Source organism: Lagopus leucura, unplaced genomic scaffold (assembly GCF_019238085.1).
Source record: "Lagopus leucura isolate 7727_CA_CO unplaced genomic scaffold, USGS_WTPT01 Super-Scaffold_100044, whole genome shotgun sequence".
NCBI classification, from domain to species: domain Eukaryota; kingdom Metazoa; phylum Chordata; class Aves; order Galliformes; family Phasianidae; genus Lagopus; species Lagopus leucura.
Window position 1 is genome coordinate 1,936,506 of NW_024962291.1, and position 20,751 is coordinate 1,957,256.

Here is a 20,751-nt window from a genome sequence, read left to right on the forward strand (position 1 = left end):
TCCAAATAAGTATGAACAGTTCAGCAGCTGTTTCTTCTAACACGCCTGGAATTTTGGTGAACTCATGATATAAAAGCAGAAGTCAGGTTGATGTATTTAGAGCTCTTGAAAATGTTTAAGACTGGAGTAATTACATGAAAAGATCTAATTCAATGTTATCTTATTTTTCTAAGGATTTTTGTCCCAATAACATGAATGCTGGCACCTTCCGAATTGTAATTCAGAACAATGCCTGTGGGAAGTCACTCTCCATCTGCTCCCTAAAGATCACACTGATTTTTGAGGTTTGTCTAGAATCATTCCTAACTGAGGAGCTGTAGGCTTGATTTTGCAGCAGTTAAATATACTTTCTCCTTATATTCCAGCTCCGTTGTTGCTACAGAGTACCTATGTTAATCAAATAGCTGGAAAGCAAAGGCAAGCAAGCTGAAAAAGGTGTAGGTAGTTGGCATTAGCAGGGCTGGGTACTTCTGCAGGGAAGGGGGCAGGGGGCCAACAGCACTCTGCGTACATATGTGTGTATGTATGCATCTGTGATATTAGTGGTGCATGGGTGGGAAAAAGAATTAGAGACCATATTGCATATTTCTGTGCCATGGTTTGTGCACAGGGCAGATGTCAAGCATGGAGGGAAGAGTTTCTTCCTTCCAGCTCAGCTTTAGCATTTCCCCAAAGCGAACACAAAAGAACAAAGAAATGTATCCCAGAGTGGGGGGTGAGGGTAGGGTGAAACAAAGTGGCGTGACAAGGAGTGTTCCGGCATGCCCAATTACCCTTGCACTCGGGAGCTGTTGTGCCAGCAAAATTGATTTCATCTAGAATGAGGACAATTTATGTGACCGTGAAGTAAGACTTGTCATGCATGGGCAGATGTTTCCCATTGAGCTCAGTGGGTCTTGTCTTTCGCTCACGTGTCCTGGGATAGGCCAAGATGTAGTGCAAGAACTACAGAAAAATGAAATGAAGGACAAAAGACAGAATACCAGAGCCGTTACTCTATTTGGTTTCCTTCCATGCAATATATTTGTTCTTTGTAGAGCAGTGAAATCAGGCTTTTAGAAGGAAGAATTCAGGAGATAGCCACTGATCCAGGAGCTGAGAAGAATTATAAGGTGGATCTCAGAGGAGGTTATATTGTGATTGAAACAACTCAAGGGATGAGCTTCATGTGGGACCAGAAGACGACAGTTGTTGTTCATGTGACACCATCTTTCCAGGTAGGTGCAGAACAGACTGAGTTACAATTTCAAACTCAAAGTCATACACCCAGAACTGAAACCCCAGTTTGAAATTCAGGGCTTGGAGAAGTGTTCAGTCCCGTGGGCAAGAAGCAGTGAGTGGGCCGTGCTTCGTGTTTCATTGTCCAGTTGGTATGGAATGCTCCAAAAATTTGGGAGCTAGAAGTAAAGCCAGATATTTTGAGTACTGGTGGGCTAAAAGAGTGATCTTGTCACTTCTAGTACAGCTTTTTCTGAAACATATTTTGATGGCTGTTCAGAAATTCGCAGCTATTTTTCCTTGGCTTGTTCTGTAGTTTATTTCTGTCAAAGAGTGGGCTACACTTAAAATAACCAAACCACTTACTGCGCCTACACAAATTACTCAGGGAAAAGTCTGCGGCCTTTGTGGGGACTTTGATGGCCGCTCAAGGAATGACTTCACAACCAGAGGGCAGTCTGTGGAGATGAGCATCCAGGAGTTTGGAAACAGCTGGAAAATAACAAGCACCTGCTCCAATATCAACATGACAGACCTGTGTGCTGATCAGCCTTTCAAATCTGCCTTGGGACAGAAGCACTGCAGCATCATTAAGAGTAGTGTCTTTGAAGCATGCCACAGTAAGGTAATCCTATTCTCCCACCATCAGTACTTTCACACCAGGCATTAGTTGCTATTATACAGCACATTTGTGCACAAATTGTTACTATTAAAGGCTATTACACAACATCCTTGAGAACAGGGGCTACCTCTCTCAATGCCTTTCCTTACTGCTATGGCAGATAAATCCTGCTGTTTGGCACTGGGGAAGCAGTGGTGCCTGTTTTGAGTAACCAAGGACAAAGAGGATAATAGTTGGCTACCAGACGTTAAAAGCTGGGTATCAGTTTGTAACATCAGGGGAGATAACAGCATAGGGCTGTTTTTATGCGTATCCTTGGGAAAGTTTATTCAAATTACCGAAAGAAAGAAGTTACTTTGTTTATTTTAGACATATCAAATTAATTTAAACTGAAACAGAGCTGCTAATTCTTAATGAAAATGCCTATGTGAGGCTTCAGTGCAATTTAGTAAGTCACTTAAGGAGTGAACTTGGCCTAATTTCCTTGGATAGCTCATGCTGATACAGGTTATAATGCAAGAAATGTGAAATTCAGTGGAAAATACAATTTCATTTTATATTCCATCACTATCCATCAATTAGAAAGCACATGCACTATACAGTTGTGCTAACCCAAAGCCAGGTAGTTTAATTCTGCAGAAATTATGCTTGGAAAGATACCTGATTGTAAATGCCAGTACACAAATAAGAAAGGAAAGATTTAAAGTCACATCTACCAGACAGGTGAAAATAGAAAAGTACCTCTTGTAAAACATCCTAGCTCTGTCTGACAAGCCCAGACTGTCACAGACAGTTCTGCTGAAGAAACTGCCAGGGATGGCAGAAATTCAGAGCCCTTTCATTAAAATGTAGAGCAAGAGGTACAGCTGTGATAACAGCTCTGTTGGTGTTTTGATAGGTGAATCCAATACCATATTATGAATCCTGTGTTTCTGACTTCTGTGGCTGTGACAGTGTGGGAGACTGTGAGTGCTTTTGTACCTCAGTGGCTGCTTATGCAAGAAGCTGTAGCACAGCTGGTGTCTGTATCAACTGGAGAACGCCAGCCATCTGCCGTAAGTATTGCACTGGAAGTGCACACAGAAAAGAGGTGCTCCGTGTGTTTGGGCACATGGGGGAGAAAGAAGAGCAGAATTCTGGTATCTCAACATGTTTGTGACTTAATAGGATCTTGTTTGCAAGAATTAGAAAACAAATCCTTCCTAATGTCTGAGACTTGGAGGATTTCTTGTTTTTGTTTTTCTTTCTGTCCCAGCTGTGTTCTGTGATTACTACAATCCACCTGACAAACATGAGTGGTTCTATAAACCCTGTGGAGCACCTTGTCTAAAGACCTGCAGGAACCCACAAGGAAAATGTGGAAACATACTGTACAGTTTAGAAGGTAATTCTTCCTTGACTTTGACGCAATTTGTTGAAGATTTGTTTGATTTTAAATGCTTTAAGCAGCAAGATTGCTGTCTTACCTTGGAGGAATATCTCATTTGCTCTAGAAACTCAATGACCGTGCCTCGCCTGAGGCTAATTCTCTGTGCCATAGTACCATTTGAAGCAGAATTTGCATGTTATTTTTAAACTGGGCAGAGATAAAAAGTCACTGAGTCTAAATTTGTGAAGAATAATCATCTGTTGACAGAGTTCATTAAAGCTTTCAGAGGAGAGGGGAAAAAGAGGATATGGAAAATGGGAAAATGAATAACATTTATACTGGATCATATTCATACTGGGATAAAATTTGCATCTGTTAGAGGTGTTTATGATTGCCTTGAATCTTCGTAAAGCAGGCAAAAGACATTTTGTTTACTTTAACTTTCCAGGCTGTTACCCAGAATGTAGCCCTGACAAGCCCTATTTTGATGAGGAGAGGAGGGAGTGCGTCTCCCTCCCTGACTGCACTTCATGGTAGGTCAGTTGATGGTAAGGAAGATACAATAGCACTAGAGAGCTGTGCCCTGTATAGTTTATGTTCACAGGAATTGCTGGCAGCAACAACCATTAAAACCTGAAGGAGCAGGCTTTTTTGTTGAAATAGTTATGTCTGCAGACAGATATCATTGCACACATATTTCCACATACTGATTCAAGTCAGTAAAAACAAGTTTTCTCTCCTCCTCTTTGTCTTCAGCAATCCTGAAGAGAAGCTGTGTACCGAAGACTCCAAAGGTAACGTTTGATCACCTTTCATTGAGACTGGAACACCCAACATCATATGTTGAGAAATCTTCTAGAGGTGCTATTTTCTGTCCTCTAACTACATAAGATACCTAGACAGTTAGGCTTAAGAGCAGCCTGATGTGCTTCAGGGACACACTTGCTTGTTAACTGCCATTATATAGGAGAAGCCACATCCTCAAAATGCAGGGTGACTCAGTCAACAACACTTCTTCAATTGTGCTGATTTTTTTTACAGTAATATAGATACATCTTTTTGTGTTTCCTGAATACACATTCTCAAAAAACTACAGCACTTCTTATATACTTACAGGAAGCTGTTCATTGCTGCACATTCATCACTAGTGGTAATGGAAGCTCCAAGGTCTTAACAGTTATCAAAGCAGTAGTCCCAGCCATATGCCCTGCCAAGAGGGAATATCCCTGTGCTCTATACTGGGCAAGGACAGTGCCAGTTGTGATACTTTCACCAGCCAATAAGCTGACTCTAAGAAGAACCAGCAACAAAAAAATTCCAACTCATTTGAAAAAAAATGAGGTAGACTCCCAGTGCAACTTCTCAAGTAGAAACTGATCATGTTTTTCAGATTGGTAATTCATTTTTGCATACATGAATTGTAAATCCAGAGTTTGATTTTCTTCTCATTTATATTTATATTATGAGGCAGTGTTCTCTGGTACCATGGTATTTACTCTTTTATTGCCTCAGATTGCCTTTGTTGCTACAACGGGAAGACCTACTCATTAAATGAAACTATATACAGCCAGACCGATGGGACTAAGTGTGGTAACGCTTTCTGTGGCCCTAATGGAGTGATCATTAAAACATTCATTCCTTGCAGTACACCATTCGCACCAGCCCAAGGTACTATCAAGTCTGTAATTTTGTGTAATTTTTGAAATCCTTATGGTCAATGTAAAGATCGCATAGTTTTAGCCATTTTTCAACATGGCTTTTCCAGTATCTTTGGGTCTTCCATAGCTGACACTGCTGTTGTTATTCTCAAAAATTTCATAGTTCTAAATCTTGTTTTTCTCCTTCTCATCACCTATTATTTCACACTGTTGTTCTTACTGTATACTGTTTTCTACATTGGATTAAGTCAGTCCCAAATGACTCATTGGAACAAGAAAATAAAGCTACCTTGTGGTTTAATCTCTTCATGAAATAGAATTTGCAGGAAAAAGATCAAAAGAAAAGATGAAGCTGTGCCATGATTATAGGAAAAAAAAAAATCAGTGATTTAAAAATATATCCTTTGGTAGCAAATTGTACAAAATAAAGCAATCAAAACTAACATCTTCTCCATTCAAGTGAGTGGATGAACTGAAGACTTGATGGTAAGCTTATTTGTTTCCTGTTTACTACATTTGGTAACAGCTGGAATAAGACATACAATGCTGTAATAGCTAGGAAAGGAGAGGCTATTTAAAGCAGAGTATAGGGTGGCTTCATTAAATTTCTAAATGACCCATCTGTATTTAAATCAACAAATTCTTTACAACTAGCCTTTACAGAATAAAATGGCTTGCAACTGGAAGTCACCTCTCCAATGTCAGGAGAAGTCCTATGGGATTAGAAAGACAAGAAGACCTTAGTTGGGAATAAAATAAGAGACAGTGTGAGGGAGACTTGCTCTCTTCTGTATAAAAATACCTGATGCACACACCTGGAGGAGTGTGTGCATTACCCTGGTAGCACAGTGTGTGTATGGGGATTATTAAGATATATGGACTGTTTTTAGTGTGAACCTGTACAGAATGTGGTGGTGTGTAATAATGACTTTGTTCCTCTTCTTGTAAATGTAGAGAATGTGATAGATGTCATCGAGCTTGAATATAGATAGAGTAGCAGAAGCTTTGGATATTAACTGGTTTAATTTTCTGCAGAACAACTTATGCAACCTGTAACATCCACACCACCGTTATCAACAGTAGCCACTCCCTGTTTCTGCACTGACAATGGACAATTGATACAAATGGGTGAGAAACCAAGCTATTTACTTTTTCTGCACCACTGATGTGGGAAGATGTACTGTTAGATAAATGTGCTCCAACAAGTGATGATTCAGACTGCTGCAATTACACATTACCAGAAGTTGTTACATCTCTGAACTGTAACTAACACCTCCAAAACTGCTTTTCACCTGCATCCTGTAACATAGTCCTGGTTTGTATATCCCCTGTATAAGAAAGCTTATATTAGATGTTAACTTAGTGTAATGCAGCACAACCCCTGAATCCCATAACGTAACACAGTTTTGTAATCCACATTCCTATTCCAAAGTTACAGGAGAGAAGGCTTTTCTTTTTATCTCTTAGTAGCTCCTGAACATGTATATCATGGTCTTTGTGAAGCACTCAGTTTTCTCTTCTTTTGGACTCATACTCAATTCTCTCCAGTGTACTTACTGATGAGCTGACGAAATGCAGATTTGCCACTTGTAGCTCTCTCTCCCTGAGCACTTTTCATTTAGATGAATTGAGACCTGATTCAGTCATTAGATTCAACGATCAGCAGGCAGACACACTGAATGTATGGTGCAGGCAAACCCAGTTACTTCCATGCAGGGCTGAGTATGTGTCTGATCTGTGATGCATAGTCCTTGAGAGTTCACAGCAAACATTTACCAGTTCCAGGGGCAATTCAGTACTAACTGTTTGGTTTTGGCCTTCCAGGAGAAAATGTTTCTCTGCCAATGAATATATCAGGTCATTGTGCTTACTCCATTTGCAATGCATCATGCCAGATTGAATTAATCTGGACAGAGTGTAAAGTCGTTCAAACTGAGGCCCTTGAGACCTGTGAACCAAACTCTGAAGCCTGTCCACCAACAGCTGCTCCCAATGCAACAAGCTTAATTCCTGCTACCACGTTGGTTCCTGTGAGCGACTGTCTTGGGCTCATTCCTCCTAGAAAGGTGAGAGACTTGAACGAAGATATAGTTCTTTAGCTAGAGCATTGTAGGCAGGCAGAGTTACCTGAGCTGAAGAACAGCTAGGAAACCACATCTAGTCATGTCGCACCTGCAGAAGCAGTCAAGACCTTATTCCTGAGACGTGCACAAAATGTAGAACAGAAGAAGATATCATAGCTGCATTGATAACTACATACGTCATATTTTCTGGGTTACAGACACTAGATAGTAAATAATGCCATACCAGATAGGGATCTGAGTGGAGTGTGGTTGGTACATACGTTTGTTACATTACTTTGCTATGTTCTTCTCCATCTCTTTCAATCTGTCAATAGTTCAATGAATCATGGAACTTTGGAAACTGCCAGATTGCCACTTGCCTGGGAGAAGAAAATAATATTAAACTGTCCAGCATCACTTGTCCTCCTCAGCAGCTGAAACTCTGTGTCAATGGTTTCCCATTCATGAAACACCGTGATGAAGCTGGTTGCTGTGAAGTCTTTGAGTGCCAGTGTAAGTACTGTGGCAAGTGAATTTGTGAAATTTTTGCTATGAATCTTTGTGGACAACATTTGTATTATGTTTGTATTGATTCAGTAAGGTGAAATAGAGCAGAATTCCCACATAAAACATTAGGCATTAAGAGCAGATAAAAATGTGTTTGCCAAGTTAGCTTTTCTTCACCAAACTAGTATTTTCAGATCTCACTGAAAAAGATTAAAAGAATTAAAACCAGCTTGAGGCTGAGAAACTAAACTTGAAGTGTGTCTTCCAGGTATTTGCAGTGGGTGGGGAAATGAGCATTATGTGACTTTTGATGGAACGTATTATCACTTCAAAGAAAACTGCACGTATGTTCTCGTGGAGTTAATTCAGCCCAGCTCTCAAAAGTTCTGGATTCACATAGATAACTACTACTGTGGTGCCACCGATGGAGCAATTTGTTCAATGTCCCTACTCATTTTTCACTCCAATTCTCTTGTTATTCTGACACAAGCAAAGGAACATGGAAAAGAAACAAACTTGGTAAAGTATTTTGTTAAAATGAGCTCTCATTACTTTGCTGTAGTTACATTACTCTACTGCCAAATGCCTTGCCATGTCAAAGGATGAAGCTTGAGAAAAATAGAACTGTGGGAAATGCAGTTACATTGCTTCCTTGTTCTTTCTTTTTTCTCTGTATCAGCAAAACTTAGTATATTCCAAAAGCTTGAAATTGTCACACAATTTATGGTTTTTTTTTCTTAACATAAGTATTTAGGTGTAAATTACAACATATTAAAAAGGAATAATCAGGAACTGTCTAAATGACTGCCTTTTTCAGATTTCGTTTTGTGTACCTGAGAGCTGAGAAGTAGCTCTTCTGAGTTACATGAATTGTATATACTATTGAACAGAAAAATGTCCATGAAGACCTTTTGTTTCTCTTCTTTTTAGGTTTTGTTTAATGATAAGAAAGTTGTTCCAGACATCTCCAAGAATGGAATCAGGATAACCAGTTCTGGCCTTTACATTATTGTTGAAATACCTGAGTTAGAAGTTTATGTCTCTTACAGTCGACTTGCATTTTACATAAAACTCCCTTTTGGAAAGTATTATAATAATACCATGGGACTGTGTGGTGAGTGTGCTCATCAGCTGACAGTAAAGAACACAGTAATTTTTCCTCCTTCTTTCTCATTTCCAAATTCTTGCAACTTCAATGATTGCTATGTTACAGAAATCTTAACAAATGTATCTCTTTTTGATAGGAAGACACTCTCAGAAGATAATGTTTTGAGCCACTTCCTTCCACTCTATACATTTGCTGGAGACAAGCTCTTTCTAAGCTCTTACTTTTGATCATACCTACTCTTTATGTAGGGTCTTCAACAAGTCAGAGCCATCTCAGTTGCTTTAGCCATCCAGCGAAATGCACTAGGCAACACCTTAGCTCTGAACTTCATGGCAAACTATTCCCTCTAGCCTTCTACAAAGCTCTTTTGAGCCCATTCAGGATTCTGTGTGTCATTTCTTTCTCACAAGAACTTCCCACCAGGTATTGCTCTGTTATGTAAAAACAGCTTTATCGGCATCAAACAGCCCTGAATTGTCTCTTTGTTTATATTTTGCAACCAGGTACATGTACCAACCAGAAGTCTGATGATGCTAGAAAGAGGAATGGTGAAGTCATTGAGTCCTTCAAAGAGATGGCTTTGGATTGGAAAGTCCCCGTTTCTACCAACAGATACTGTAACCCAGGCATCTCAGAACCAGCTAAGATTGAAAATTATCAGCACTGTGAGCCTTCTGAGCTGTGTAAAGTCATCTGGTAAGATAACTTCCACGGAGGCCAAATAATAAGTCCACAAGACAATTTTGTGCTTAACTATATTACTTGGGTGAGTTGCTTATACGACACAGTAAAAATATGAGTTCTAGCATACCTTCCAAAACTGAGCAGTGAACTGATGTAAGAATGTTCCCAAGTTTGGCAGGTGTTTTTCAGCTGCAGCAGCATCAGACCTCCCTTAACTGTGTGTGCTCCCTCTGCCTGTGGTTTCTTGATAAGTTTAGCAGAAACCAGCAATCACTCAGCACCTGTCTGAATGCTGTGGATGAAAAAGAATACAGTCAGAATACAGCAAGCAAATGTGTATGTCTGTTTTTTAAATAATGTTGTTTAAAATATGATTGCCAACCACGTTGACATTACAATGTCAATGTATAAAATTACAGACATGAACTGCTCAGAAGCCTTGTCTTTGCACATGTCATTCCAATGTTAAATTCCTTTGTTTCAAAGCATTGTAAAGAATGGAAGGTAAAGCTCATTCTTAATTGAACCATAGAATCATTAAGTTTGGAAATGATCTCTAAGATCATCAGTTCCAACCATCTACCTACTGCCAACATTGCTCACTGGGCCACGTCCCTCAGTGCCACATCTCCACAGTTCTTGAACTCCTCCAGGGATGATGATCCACCACCTCCCTGGACAGCCTGTGCCAGCACCCCAATACACTCAGTGGGTGTACTGCCAATCACAGCAACTTCTCTTTGTACTTTTGCCTTGATGTTTTCTCTGAGTGGGGATCGGTTCAGCTGTGAGTTGAATTCTAACCCAAGTAGCCCAAGGAAGTAAAATGCTCTGTTTCCTTGTTTCCTTCCTTTGCAAAGGAACCTGACTGAGTGCCACCATGTGGTCCCCCCGCACCCCTACTATGAGGCATGTGTAGCCAGCAGGTGCTCACAGCAGCACCCCAGCACTGAGTGTCAGAGCATGCAGACATATGCAGCCTTGTGTGGGCTCCACGGGGTCTGCGTGGACTGGAGGGGGCAGACGAGGGGGCAGTGCGGTAAGCCTGGCAAACACCTGCTGCAGAAGTGGCTCTGATCAGCTTTTTCATAACGTACACATGCATTTCTATTCCTCTGCATCAACACTTCTTTAGCTGCTCAGGACCTAAGAAAAACGGGAACAAATTTAAAAAAAAAAAAAAAAAAAAAAAAAAAAGTAGCAGTCTAGAAATAGTGCAAAACAAGTGGGAAGCAGGTCCATGGGCTCTTCTGAGAAGCTTGCAGAGTGGGTTGGGACATCTCTCACTTCTCTCCCCTTCGTGTTAGCTACAACTTTATCACTAGATGGCAATGCATAGCTTCTCTTCTCACTGCCTGCGCAGGGGCCTTTGATTCTGGTTAAGCACTGCTGGTACTGCCGCAAGCACTTGCAGAATGTATGAAGTTCCTCTCGCTGAAGATGCAGGGACCCCTTGCCGGGCAGGAGCTTGGGCTGTGTTGGCTGCTTGTCCATCATGCACTGAAGGGTACAAGTGGTCCTGGGCTTTCTAATTCCTGTGTTGTGATGCTCTACAGAGGCCACCTGTGCTCGGGATCAGGTCTACAAGCCATGTGGGGAAGCAAAAAGAAACACTTGCTTCAGCAGGTGAGTCATTTCCTATGGCAAAGGCTCATAACTTGAGAAGTCCCAAGGAAGGCTCAAAGATAACATTCCCCTGGGTTTTAGGTGTCTGCTTGTCCCTAGTGCACGTTTCTGCCTCTCATTCGTTTCTGTTTGTATTCTAATTGTGCAGAGAAGTTGTTATGGACACCCTCCCCTCACAAAACAACACACCAGTGTTTGTTGAGGGATGTTACTGCCCTGATGGAAATATTCTGCTGAATGAACATGATGGCATCTGTGTTTCTGTCTGCGGTAAGAAATAATGTAAAAATTGGGATAAGGCGGGATGACAAGGCCCCATGTAGAAGTGCACATAAGGGAGATGTTCTGGGTACAGAGGAAATGAAGGGCCCTTCCTAGGTAGGCTGGAAATGCTTCTGATTGACAGTTTCCTCCTACTGTTACATATAAAGTGAAACTTTTGCAAGATCAAAGATAGGCATATTTAAACTATTAAGCTAATATAAGATATTTTGGCTACATAACCTGTGAATTTTCACACTTTATCTTTCTGTTTGTGTCCATTTCTCAGATTTCAAGAGCCTCCTATTTCTGTCCTGCTGCTTCTGCTGTTTTCCCCAGTTCAGTTAATCGCTAATGGAATCTAATTTGTTTGTAGGTTGCACTGCACAAGATGGATCGGTGAAACAGGTAAGGCATCCATTAATCTAATGCTTCTAGTTTTTGTCTTCTAATGACTACCTCTACTGTTTTTACAGCCTAGGGAGGCTTGGGAGCATGACTGTCAATACTGTACTTGTGATGAAGAGACCTTCAATATCTCTTGCTTCCCCCGCCCTTGTGCTAAATCCCCACCAATCAACTGCACTAAAGAGGGCTTTGTACGTAAAATAAAACCACGTCTGGATGATCCATGCTGCACAGAGACAGTCTGTGGTAAGTCACTGATTCATGTGCCATCATGTCATCAAGTAGCATCATTTGCCTCATGGTGACCCAACAGCTAGCAGATTCAAACAAGCACACTGGAGTAGTAATTTATTCTTGCTGTCAAAAAAGTCCTCCTCTAATTCAATTTGTATTCTAAACTACTGCTATGACCCACTAGGCATCTTCTCCTCATAGTCTACTCAGGCCCCAGATATTTATTCCTAACGTCCATAGGACACTGCAGGACAAGGTTATCCTGGCAGCCTAACTTCCCACTCTAACTCATTTGCTTTTAACCCAACACTTATCTCTGTCATTTCACTTTTTCTCTGATGAGCATGTATATTTATTTTGTTAGAGATGACATCCAGTAGAGGAAACATGGGCTAGAACTATATGCTTTACAGTAAGAAAAAGAGCTTTGCAGCAGGTCAAGCTTCAAGAAACTTAATCTGAACAAAACCCAACCTCGAAAGATGCTTGGTTTGAGAATAATCTATTTTCTGGATGTTTGAGCCTTAGGCTGTGAGTAAAACAGCTGGACAGGATGATCTGATTTACTTTATCTCCATTTGTCCATTGCAGAATGTGATATAAAAACTTGCATTATCAACAAAACAGCATGCGACTTAGGTTTCCAGCCAGTGGTAGCTATATCTGAGGATGGTTGTTGCCCTATCTTCTCCTGTAGTAAGTACCATGTTTCCCTAACATGCTCCTTTGAAGTCTTACACTGAGAGGGCGGTGAGGCCCAGGCACATGCTGCCCAGAGAAGCTGTGGATGCCACATCCCTGGAGGCACTTGGGGCCAGGTTGGATGAGGCCCTGGACAGCCTGATCTGGTGATCAGCAGCCCTGCCCACGGGAGGGGGTTGGAACTGGGTGATCTTTGAAGTTCCTTCCAACCCAAGCCATTCTAGGATTCTATGATACTATGATTTTTAATTCCTTGAACTATTTCAGTTTTTCTAAATGAGTCCCTCCCTGGTGTGTTTTGTGGAACAAGAATAAGTGCTGTAAGTTTTCTGTAGATAATATTCAATGAAATATCAGTGTGTGATTGATCAAATACTGAATTTGTATTACAGTGAACATATCTAGAAGTTCTGCTGCCAAATCTTGTTTCTGGAATTGCATACCTCACCCAGCTTCTCATTTACATAGTAACTAGCAAGGTGGCTAACAATAAAGAAAAGCTCATCTAATTTCAAGTACGGGTAAAACTAGGTGAAGTAAATTAGTTTTCCCATATGGAAAATACCAGGATATAGAATGCATAACATTTGAGCAGATGCTGCCCACAGGTTTCAGAATGACCGTTAGCAATGTGTACTAGCTGTGCTTTTCCTTCCATTGTGCAGGCTATGGAGGCTTAGCAAGTAAACCAAATTCTACTCTCTGTCTTCTCTAAGACACTAAGAATTCAGAGCTGAGTACTATAATGGTAATATCATTCCTAGCACATCCTTTTCATTTTTTTTTTCTTACAGTACCAAAAGGTGTATGTGTTTCTGAAGGAGTTGAATTTAAGGTAGGTCTTCTTCCAGATACTTCTTTCCACGGGTTAATGCAGCCTGAATCAGAATTTTATGAACTTGTTATTGTCAACAATCACATAAGAAACAAGATTAAAGTGGTTCATAACTGTTTCCTGCCACTAACCTTATGTGTTACTGGAAATATTAATGAATAGGTAATCCTAGAGATTAGTAGCTTCATTAGTAAACAAAATAATTAGAGATCCTTAGGTTTTAGAGAGTAGAAGTCAGAATTGTGATGGAACACAAATTTAAAAGCTTATTAGATGCTGTGAGATTAATAGATAGATCAAACTGAAGAAAAAATGAAGTATGGAGTTTATGAGATAATGTAACAACTCACACAATATGTTCAGCGCACTTGGGTGTGTCAACCTCATGCAAAACTTGTGATATCGACAGCGTCAGTTTCACAATTAAAGATCTGAGACATTCTTTCCAGGAAGTTCTGCCAAAAATAAATACTGAGTATGATCATTATTTTTCAATAGTCCAGGGGGTGTATGTTTCTTCACAACCACCAATTTTTTGCCATTGCCTGTTTTCTCTCTGATTTCCTTTATCTTTTCAGCCTGGAGCAGTGGTGCCAAAAAGCTCTTGTGAAGACTGTGTGTGCACGGATGAGCAGGATGCTGTGACGCAAACCAACCGCATCCAATGCATCCCAGTGAAATGCCAAACCACCTGCCAGCAGGTCAGTGCTGCATGCAGTCCCCACCACCAACAATGGCTGTTGAGAGAGAGTACTGTAAATCTGGGGCAGTACAAGTGCTGTCTTGCTGAAGGGTAGCAGGATATAATCTTCTGTTCAAGTTCTGTAAAGTCCTTTTTACAGTGCCGGCCATTTTTGCTCTAGCAAACAGAAGAAATTACCCAAGGAGGGATGCCTTCAAGATGAATGGCTGCAGAGCTACTAAGGAGAAGTCTTACTGCTGAAAGATGATGTTTATGCCATTCTGTTGGTGTTGTTTTCAGCTCAAAAATTAAGATCACTGAGAAACCACATGGCTGTTTATATGTTTCCAGACACTACTCAGTACTCATGAGTTGAGAGTCTGAACAAACTGGTCAGTCTATTTCTGAACATAAGCAAAGAATGGTTCCTTCTCTTTCTCATCCAGATAAGGCTAGACTCTGTACCCATCCTAAAAAATTGATAAAACCATTATCCTTCATCTTGAAGCCAGCAGCACCCATGAAAAGACTGATGGATACCTAAAGCACAGGGAAGGAAATAACTGATGCATGATCTTCATGTGTTTGACAGTGACGACTCTGGTGAATAATCATATCGTATCAAGCACTGGTGGTAGACTTTGCAAATAATCTTATGATGAATTAATTTATTGTAACTTGTGTGTTAGCAAAAAGAAGAGTAGCTTAAAGCAGGGTCTACACGGTAAGTGAAGCGCCCCAAAGGTCACTATTAAAAACTGGAAAGAAATTGCCAGCTTTACTTGTCAGGCTTAAAGTGGTTCCAACAGCTTTCTAAAGGAAAACAGAGGTGGGCTCATTTCCCCTGCTATCTCCAGTGTGGCTTTGATCCAAAGATGTTTCATGAACAAGGTAGTGCAGCTAAATGGTGGCCTTATTCCCACAGGGTTTCCGCTACGTGGAAAAGGAAGGTCAGTGCTGCAGCCAGTGTCAGCAAGTGGCTTGTGTGGCAAACTTTCCATTTGGCAGTGTGACCATTGAGGTGAGCGCTCCCTTACTTTGCATGCCAAGCTGAATTGACTTCAATGCTTTTAGAAGTAGTGCCATACATTTTGAGGCTGCAAAGACCTTTCAGAGATTAGAAATTATCTGTATTTGCAAAGTATACATCAGAGTTTATATGACTGCTCTCTTTGCTGTGAGCATCTTGCAGACACTGCTGTTTCGAAAATAATTTATCTCTGTCGGGAAAGGAAATCATGTCACTCCCTCTTCCTGGCATGCAGCAGAGAGAAGGAATTTGTAGGGGGTGGTGACATTGTGTAATACTGCAGAGATAAGTGAAGCAGAGAGCTGGCTTCACATTATATTGCTCCAGTACTGGAAACAGAGTCATTATCTTGCCCTGAAGATACAGGGCTGAATAGTTTGAGCAAGCCATATAACTGTACTAACACTTGTTACAAATTTGCTGGGCAAAAATTGAAAGTGTTATAGCTGCTATAGGGTATGTAGTGCACCTCAGTAGCACAGCCAGGTAATACACTAGGTCTTCTCAGCTTAGTGTTGCGTAGATGTGAGCTGAGCCTCAGGCTGGCTGGCTGCTTTTATTACCTCCTGCTACTGCTGTGAACAGTTAATGACACTGTCTCACCCAGTGGCTATTGTTTTATGTGATATTTCTCCTCTGGTAGCTCTTGAGCTCTGCATCTTTTCTGTTTCATCCTTTCCTTCCTTGAAAATTTATGTTGCAATTGGCTTCTCTTGTGCCAATATAGAATTTTTATGCTTCCACTTAAAAGGTGGTTACCATGAGGAGGTTTTATCCATTAACCTCTATCATGAAGATTGTTTTCCTCTTTCAAACGATTTGCTTTTCTTCCATCTATTAAGAACCGGCTGAAATCCTGTAGAATTACTTTTCTTTTGTTTATATTTCATTCAATCCATATTACCAGATATACATCATGGTATCTCTTAGCATTTCTGTTCATACCTCTATAATTATTCTGCCACCAGTTTGTGCTCCTTTCCATGTAAGTGACCAGAAAAGGGATTTTGTGGAGGCTGGTAGTGAATGAGCTTGGTAGATGTGAAATCAGCATCTCAGCACTATCAGATTGATTTGAACATCCCAGCCCTTCTGCCAGGGGCTGTATTACTATTGCATTATTCTGCTTGTATTGTCATACTATGTTATGACTTATTTATTCTTTCTGTTGTTTTTCAGGTTGGAAAGAGTTATAAAGCACCATATGATAACTGTACTCAGTACACATGCACCGAATCAGGGGGCCAGTTCTCCTTGACTAGTACAGTAAAGGTCTGCCTACCATTTGAAGAATCAAACTGTGTCCCAGTAAGTATTTTAGAACTAGGAAAAAAGCCTCTTGAAATGAGCCATGCCATTGCTCTGGGAGATTTCTTTACTCTTTTGAATGGGTCACTTCACTTTTTCTTGACCTTTCTGAGTCAATCATCCTATTCGAAGGAAATGCGCTTTTTCAACTTTGGATGAACTGTCCTAGGAAGCATAACAAAAGTATCTGTGAGCAGTGCACACACTTTTTGTGAAGTAAAGCACTAGAACTTGAAAGAGGAGAGTCATGGGACAATGACAAAGCAGGATTTTTCATCAACTGAGAGCCACTGACTTGAATTACCTTTGGGGTAGCTTTTGTGTAAGTCAAGCTGTTCAATTTCAGAGGCAGGTGTCATTCTTTGGCTTTGAATTTGCCTCTTTTGTGCTGGCTTCAACAGAACCTAGGTAAAGTCAGGTATGTGTTACAGAACATCCCACGTGGCTTGAGAGTAGATTTAAAGAAAAGATACTCCCTGATGGATTTTTTTTTTTTTTTTTTTTTTAAAGCTGTTCTCCATAAAACTGGTACACAGTACACTAATGGGTGTAATGAGGAGTTGGTGTGTTGTTTAAGGATGAGGGCATCTTTATGAACTCCCCTTGTTTCTACCAGCTGCTTAACAAGATGTGCAAGCTAGACTTGAGTATCCGAACTTCTCTGGTTTGCTTTCAATACAGGGGACTGTTGATGTGACTTCAGATGGCTGTTGCAAGACTTGTGAGTATGTTAAATCACTGATTCCCTACTCAAATATGGCTAGGTTCTCCACTGCTTGTAGCCCTCTGCATTCACTGAGAGCTTGCACTTTCCATAGAATGGAAGGCTGTTCATTTTTCAGCAGAGCCTCATAGTTGAGGCTCAAAGCTTACTTTGCTCTTGCAATGAGAACACCATAGCATCCACCCTAAAACTAGAGGTGGTCATAGAATAAATGTTAACAGGCATCACTTACAGTAGTTATAATACAAACTAACTAACTAGCTAACAGAACACTTCATGTCTCCTTGTCTCCGTTCGGCAGCACCTTACATGAACTTCATCATAAGTCTTTATTTGAGCCAGTCACCAGAGAAGTGTCTAGACAAATGGGGAATTGCTTTGTTGAATTGGTGCTTCTTTGTATTCTCTTTGTTGTTTCTTGTGTTGTTTTTTGTTTTTGTGTGTGTGTGTGTTGCATTTTGTTTTGTTATGTTTTGCATTTAAACTACAAGACATTTTAGTAGAACGATCTGCCCTTGGCTTCCCAGCAGATGTCTTTCCAAATTTCTTTTAGCCCACTGGTCTAACAGCAGTGTTTTCCCCCACAGGTATTGACTTGCCACATAAATGCAAACGCAGCATGAAAGAGCAGTACATTGTTCACAAGCACTGTAAGTCTGCTGCTCCAGTCCCAGTGCCCTTCTGCGAAGGGACGTGCAGTACCTATTCTGTGTAAGTAGGAAACCTTTTTCTGTGTCTTCCTGGCTTCTTGTTTAAAGAAGTTTCCTGGTTGGGAAACTGGGTGTGCAGAGCAGCAGCTGTTAGCAACGTGACAAAATGTCCTTGGTGTGATAGCAGTGCCTTTATCTTAGTCACGAAAATAGGCCCCTCTAAAAAGGGACCATTTAGTTTATTAATTTCCAGTCCTTTTTTTTTTCATGGCTCTGGGCTTTGATGGAGTTTTTTCCTGTTCTTTGGTCTCATCTGCATGAATTGTTCAAATGTTGCCACAATGTGTGTAAACCTCAAATCCCCCAAGTTTTTGGTATTTTCCTCACTGATTTCAGAGGATCTGGCCCTGCATGGCTAGTAGCATCCTGGGGAAAGCTTGTTATGTATAAGCATAAAAATAAATAGTAAATTTTGTTCCTTTGCTCATTAGAAGCACTTCTGTTCAGAGTGGGAAATACAGACTGTTTTAGGAAAAAAACAACTGGTAGACTGATGTGCAAATCTAATTTCTATAGGTATTCCTTTGAGAACAATGAAATGGAACATAAATGCATTTGCTGCCATGAAAAAAAGAGTCACGTAGAGAAGGTGGAACTGGTTTGCTCTGAGCATAAGACACTCAAATTCACATATGTGCACGTGGATGAATGTGGATGCGTGGAAACCAAGTGTCCAAAGAGGAGAACATGAGCATAAACTAAAGGATACATTTCAGCTCCTGTTTCACGCTTCTCTAGCAAGTGGGTAGTTTAGAAAACAGCTGTGAGTAACCTTCAAGTGATGGTACTTCTCTCCTGTGCCTTTTCTTTCTGATATTATATGCAGTTATGGAAATTAGCTGAAGATTTTGCTCTAAATGTCTGTGGAATAAACTGCATTTCAAAGGGAACTCATTCTCTTGTTTCAGTGATGCTGCTAAAGGGGCAAGGTAGCTAATGGCTTTAATCCCATAGTGCTGTATAAACCAAGGTTATCACAAGGCACTACAAAGAAAGCTCATGCCTTTCAAAAGTCCTGCCTGAAGAAAGTGGACATTGCAAAATCATGATGAGATGCTTCAACTGATTTTCCTCAGAAGGGGAACATTAATTACTTCCACAAGGGTGGTTCAGTTGGAGATGCAGGTCTCAGTGCAGGGGCACATTGGTGATCTGCTCCCCCATGGTCCTGGGCCTACTTTGGCAACAAAATCAAGGTCACTGCAGAAAAGCAAGGTGCCTTTTAACTTCTACACAGCAAATACTACACCAGGAGTGTAAAAACATGCTTTAAGTGTACACTACAATATTAATACATTCATGTCCTCTCGCTGTTTTTTCATCATTAGCTAACATCAAAGTTCAAGCTGTGCGTCTGGTGTGAGAGGCCAATGTTCTGATCCACTGCTCCTTGCACAACTATGATTAGTGTTATGAGCAATTTACTCCCAGATAGCACGTTCCATGAGACAGGGTGTTTGTGACAGTATTTTATCTAGACAGGGGTCAAAATAGCTCAGCAATACCTTCAGAGCATGCAGGTAAGGCAGATGTTTCAGCTGCTTGAGCAATTTGGGCTTTCTGTGACCTGAAAGGGGACTAAGAACTGGGACTTAAGAGCACACTGACCTACAACCTCCTGAGCAGGGGTTTGGAAGCTGTTTTGGAGGGCATAGTTTTGAACTGACACAGCAGCTAACAAGTGCACTAACTCTTAGTTTACCATTTTAAAATGCTGCAGCTACTGAGCTCCAAGTAATCTCTTATTTAATTCTTTTTCATAATAAATCATTGTAATCGATGTCAGGTTATTTTCAAGTATGCTGTCTCATCATGGTGTAACTGATCTTAAAGCTACTGGAATTCTTGACTTTGAATAGCTGTAGGAATTGAATGATATAATTTTTTCTTCATCCCTATGTCATAGGTCCATGCTTATTTGATCGTTACAGTGATGCAACAGAGCAGCCCACATTGTTTATGTGGGATTCAGCACAGCTGGTTTTAAATAACTAGTTCTCCATCCTCTTTCTCGAATGATTTCTCTTCTCCTGAGAATGGTGTGTTAGAAGCCTTAGGGAAGGCACTCATTTTGCAGCACTGGGTATTTTGAGAGCCGCTGTAGCTGAGCGAGACAGCTGAAGTCAGAGGAGGTCTATTTCATTCTTTGTCTTTATTTTGTTTCTTTAAAAACAGTGAAAGATAGGCTGGGTGTTCCTAATAATAGCAGTGGGAACAGTTGATTGCAATGGGAATAACACAGTGCAGGCATTTTTGGTAAACATCAGCAAAAATTCAGCAAGATGTTTGTGCTTCTAACAAATTGCAAGTAAACCTTCCATTCCCAACTTCTGTCGTTGTCAATGGACCAGCTTGGGTATAAATGATAGAAATCCTCAAATAATTCAGATAAACATCAGTGCAATGCAACTCCCTTGGAAGGCATGTGTTGCACTTGCTTGCAACACATAATTTGCACATTATAAATTGCACATTAGCCCAGATAATGTTTTTACTGATAAAAATCAAGCACAGGCCTGCTTTTGCAATGCAAAGAACATCAGCAAGGAAGAGGAATGTTCCTTCCTTTCCATCTTTTCCTGAGGGGGAAGAAATCATCCTTGAGTGTCTTTTTGTCATCAGAAGACTAAACAGACTTGAAAGTGTTCAGATACAAACTCATTTAAGCCCTGGAAATCAATCATTCTCAATAAGTCTGCTCGGCTAGAATATTAGTGGAAACCCTTTCAATTTCTGCTTTGTCTTCAGATGGGAGAAGGACATGAAACACAAAAAAAATCTTATCAGGCGCACTTAGAAGTCCGTTCTCCTGTGTATTTTACTGGTGCTGAGGCTTTATCCAAAAACTGAGAATGCCATTAACTAAAAGGCTTTTTTTCCTGTTCATTTTTTTGACATGCATTTTGCTTTTTAGACAAGTGAAAGGCAAGTGAAATTATTTTAGCTTAGAGGTAGAACAGCTTATTCCCATCTGCTGTGTGCTTTCAAACAGAGGAACATGT

At 40.5% G+C, this 20,751-nt stretch overlaps 1 protein-coding gene across 1 annotated transcript in view; it reads left to right on the top strand.

The window, feature by feature from the left end:
* The window catches only part of LOC122187192 (mucin-5B), a 41,766-nt gene extending 23,137 nt beyond the window's left edge, over positions 1–18,629 (top strand). The window contains exons 21-47 of the mRNA XM_042884470.1: positions 174–284; positions 1,038–1,217; positions 1,607–1,843; positions 2,739–2,895; positions 3,096–3,224; positions 3,658–3,742; positions 3,966–4,003; positions 4,722–4,877; positions 5,903–5,995; positions 6,692–6,933; positions 7,266–7,443; positions 7,706–7,956; positions 8,368–8,551; positions 9,049–9,241; positions 10,090–10,268; positions 10,786–10,855; positions 11,004–11,125; positions 11,493–11,524; positions 11,593–11,770; positions 12,350–12,454; positions 13,255–13,295; positions 13,874–13,996; positions 14,903–14,998; positions 16,187–16,315; positions 16,997–17,036; positions 17,627–17,750; positions 18,266–18,629. Of these exons, the coding sequence (XP_042740404.1) occupies positions 174–284; positions 1,038–1,217; positions 1,607–1,843; positions 2,739–2,895; positions 3,096–3,224; positions 3,658–3,742; positions 3,966–4,003; positions 4,722–4,877; positions 5,903–5,995; positions 6,692–6,933; positions 7,266–7,443; positions 7,706–7,956; positions 8,368–8,551; positions 9,049–9,241; positions 10,090–10,268; positions 10,786–10,855; positions 11,004–11,125; positions 11,493–11,524; positions 11,593–11,770; positions 12,350–12,454; positions 13,255–13,295; positions 13,874–13,996; positions 14,903–14,998; positions 16,187–16,315; positions 16,997–17,036; positions 17,627–17,750; positions 18,266–18,440 (3,648 nt within the window). The 3' untranslated portion in view covers positions 18,441–18,629. The remainder of the gene's footprint in view (positions 1–173; positions 285–1,037; positions 1,218–1,606; positions 1,844–2,738; positions 2,896–3,095; positions 3,225–3,657; positions 3,743–3,965; positions 4,004–4,721; positions 4,878–5,902; positions 5,996–6,691; positions 6,934–7,265; positions 7,444–7,705; positions 7,957–8,367; positions 8,552–9,048; positions 9,242–10,089; positions 10,269–10,785; positions 10,856–11,003; positions 11,126–11,492; positions 11,525–11,592; positions 11,771–12,349; positions 12,455–13,254; positions 13,296–13,873; positions 13,997–14,902; positions 14,999–16,186; positions 16,316–16,996; positions 17,037–17,626; positions 17,751–18,265) is intronic.
* The last annotated feature ends 2,122 nt before the right edge of the window (positions 18,630–20,751 follow it).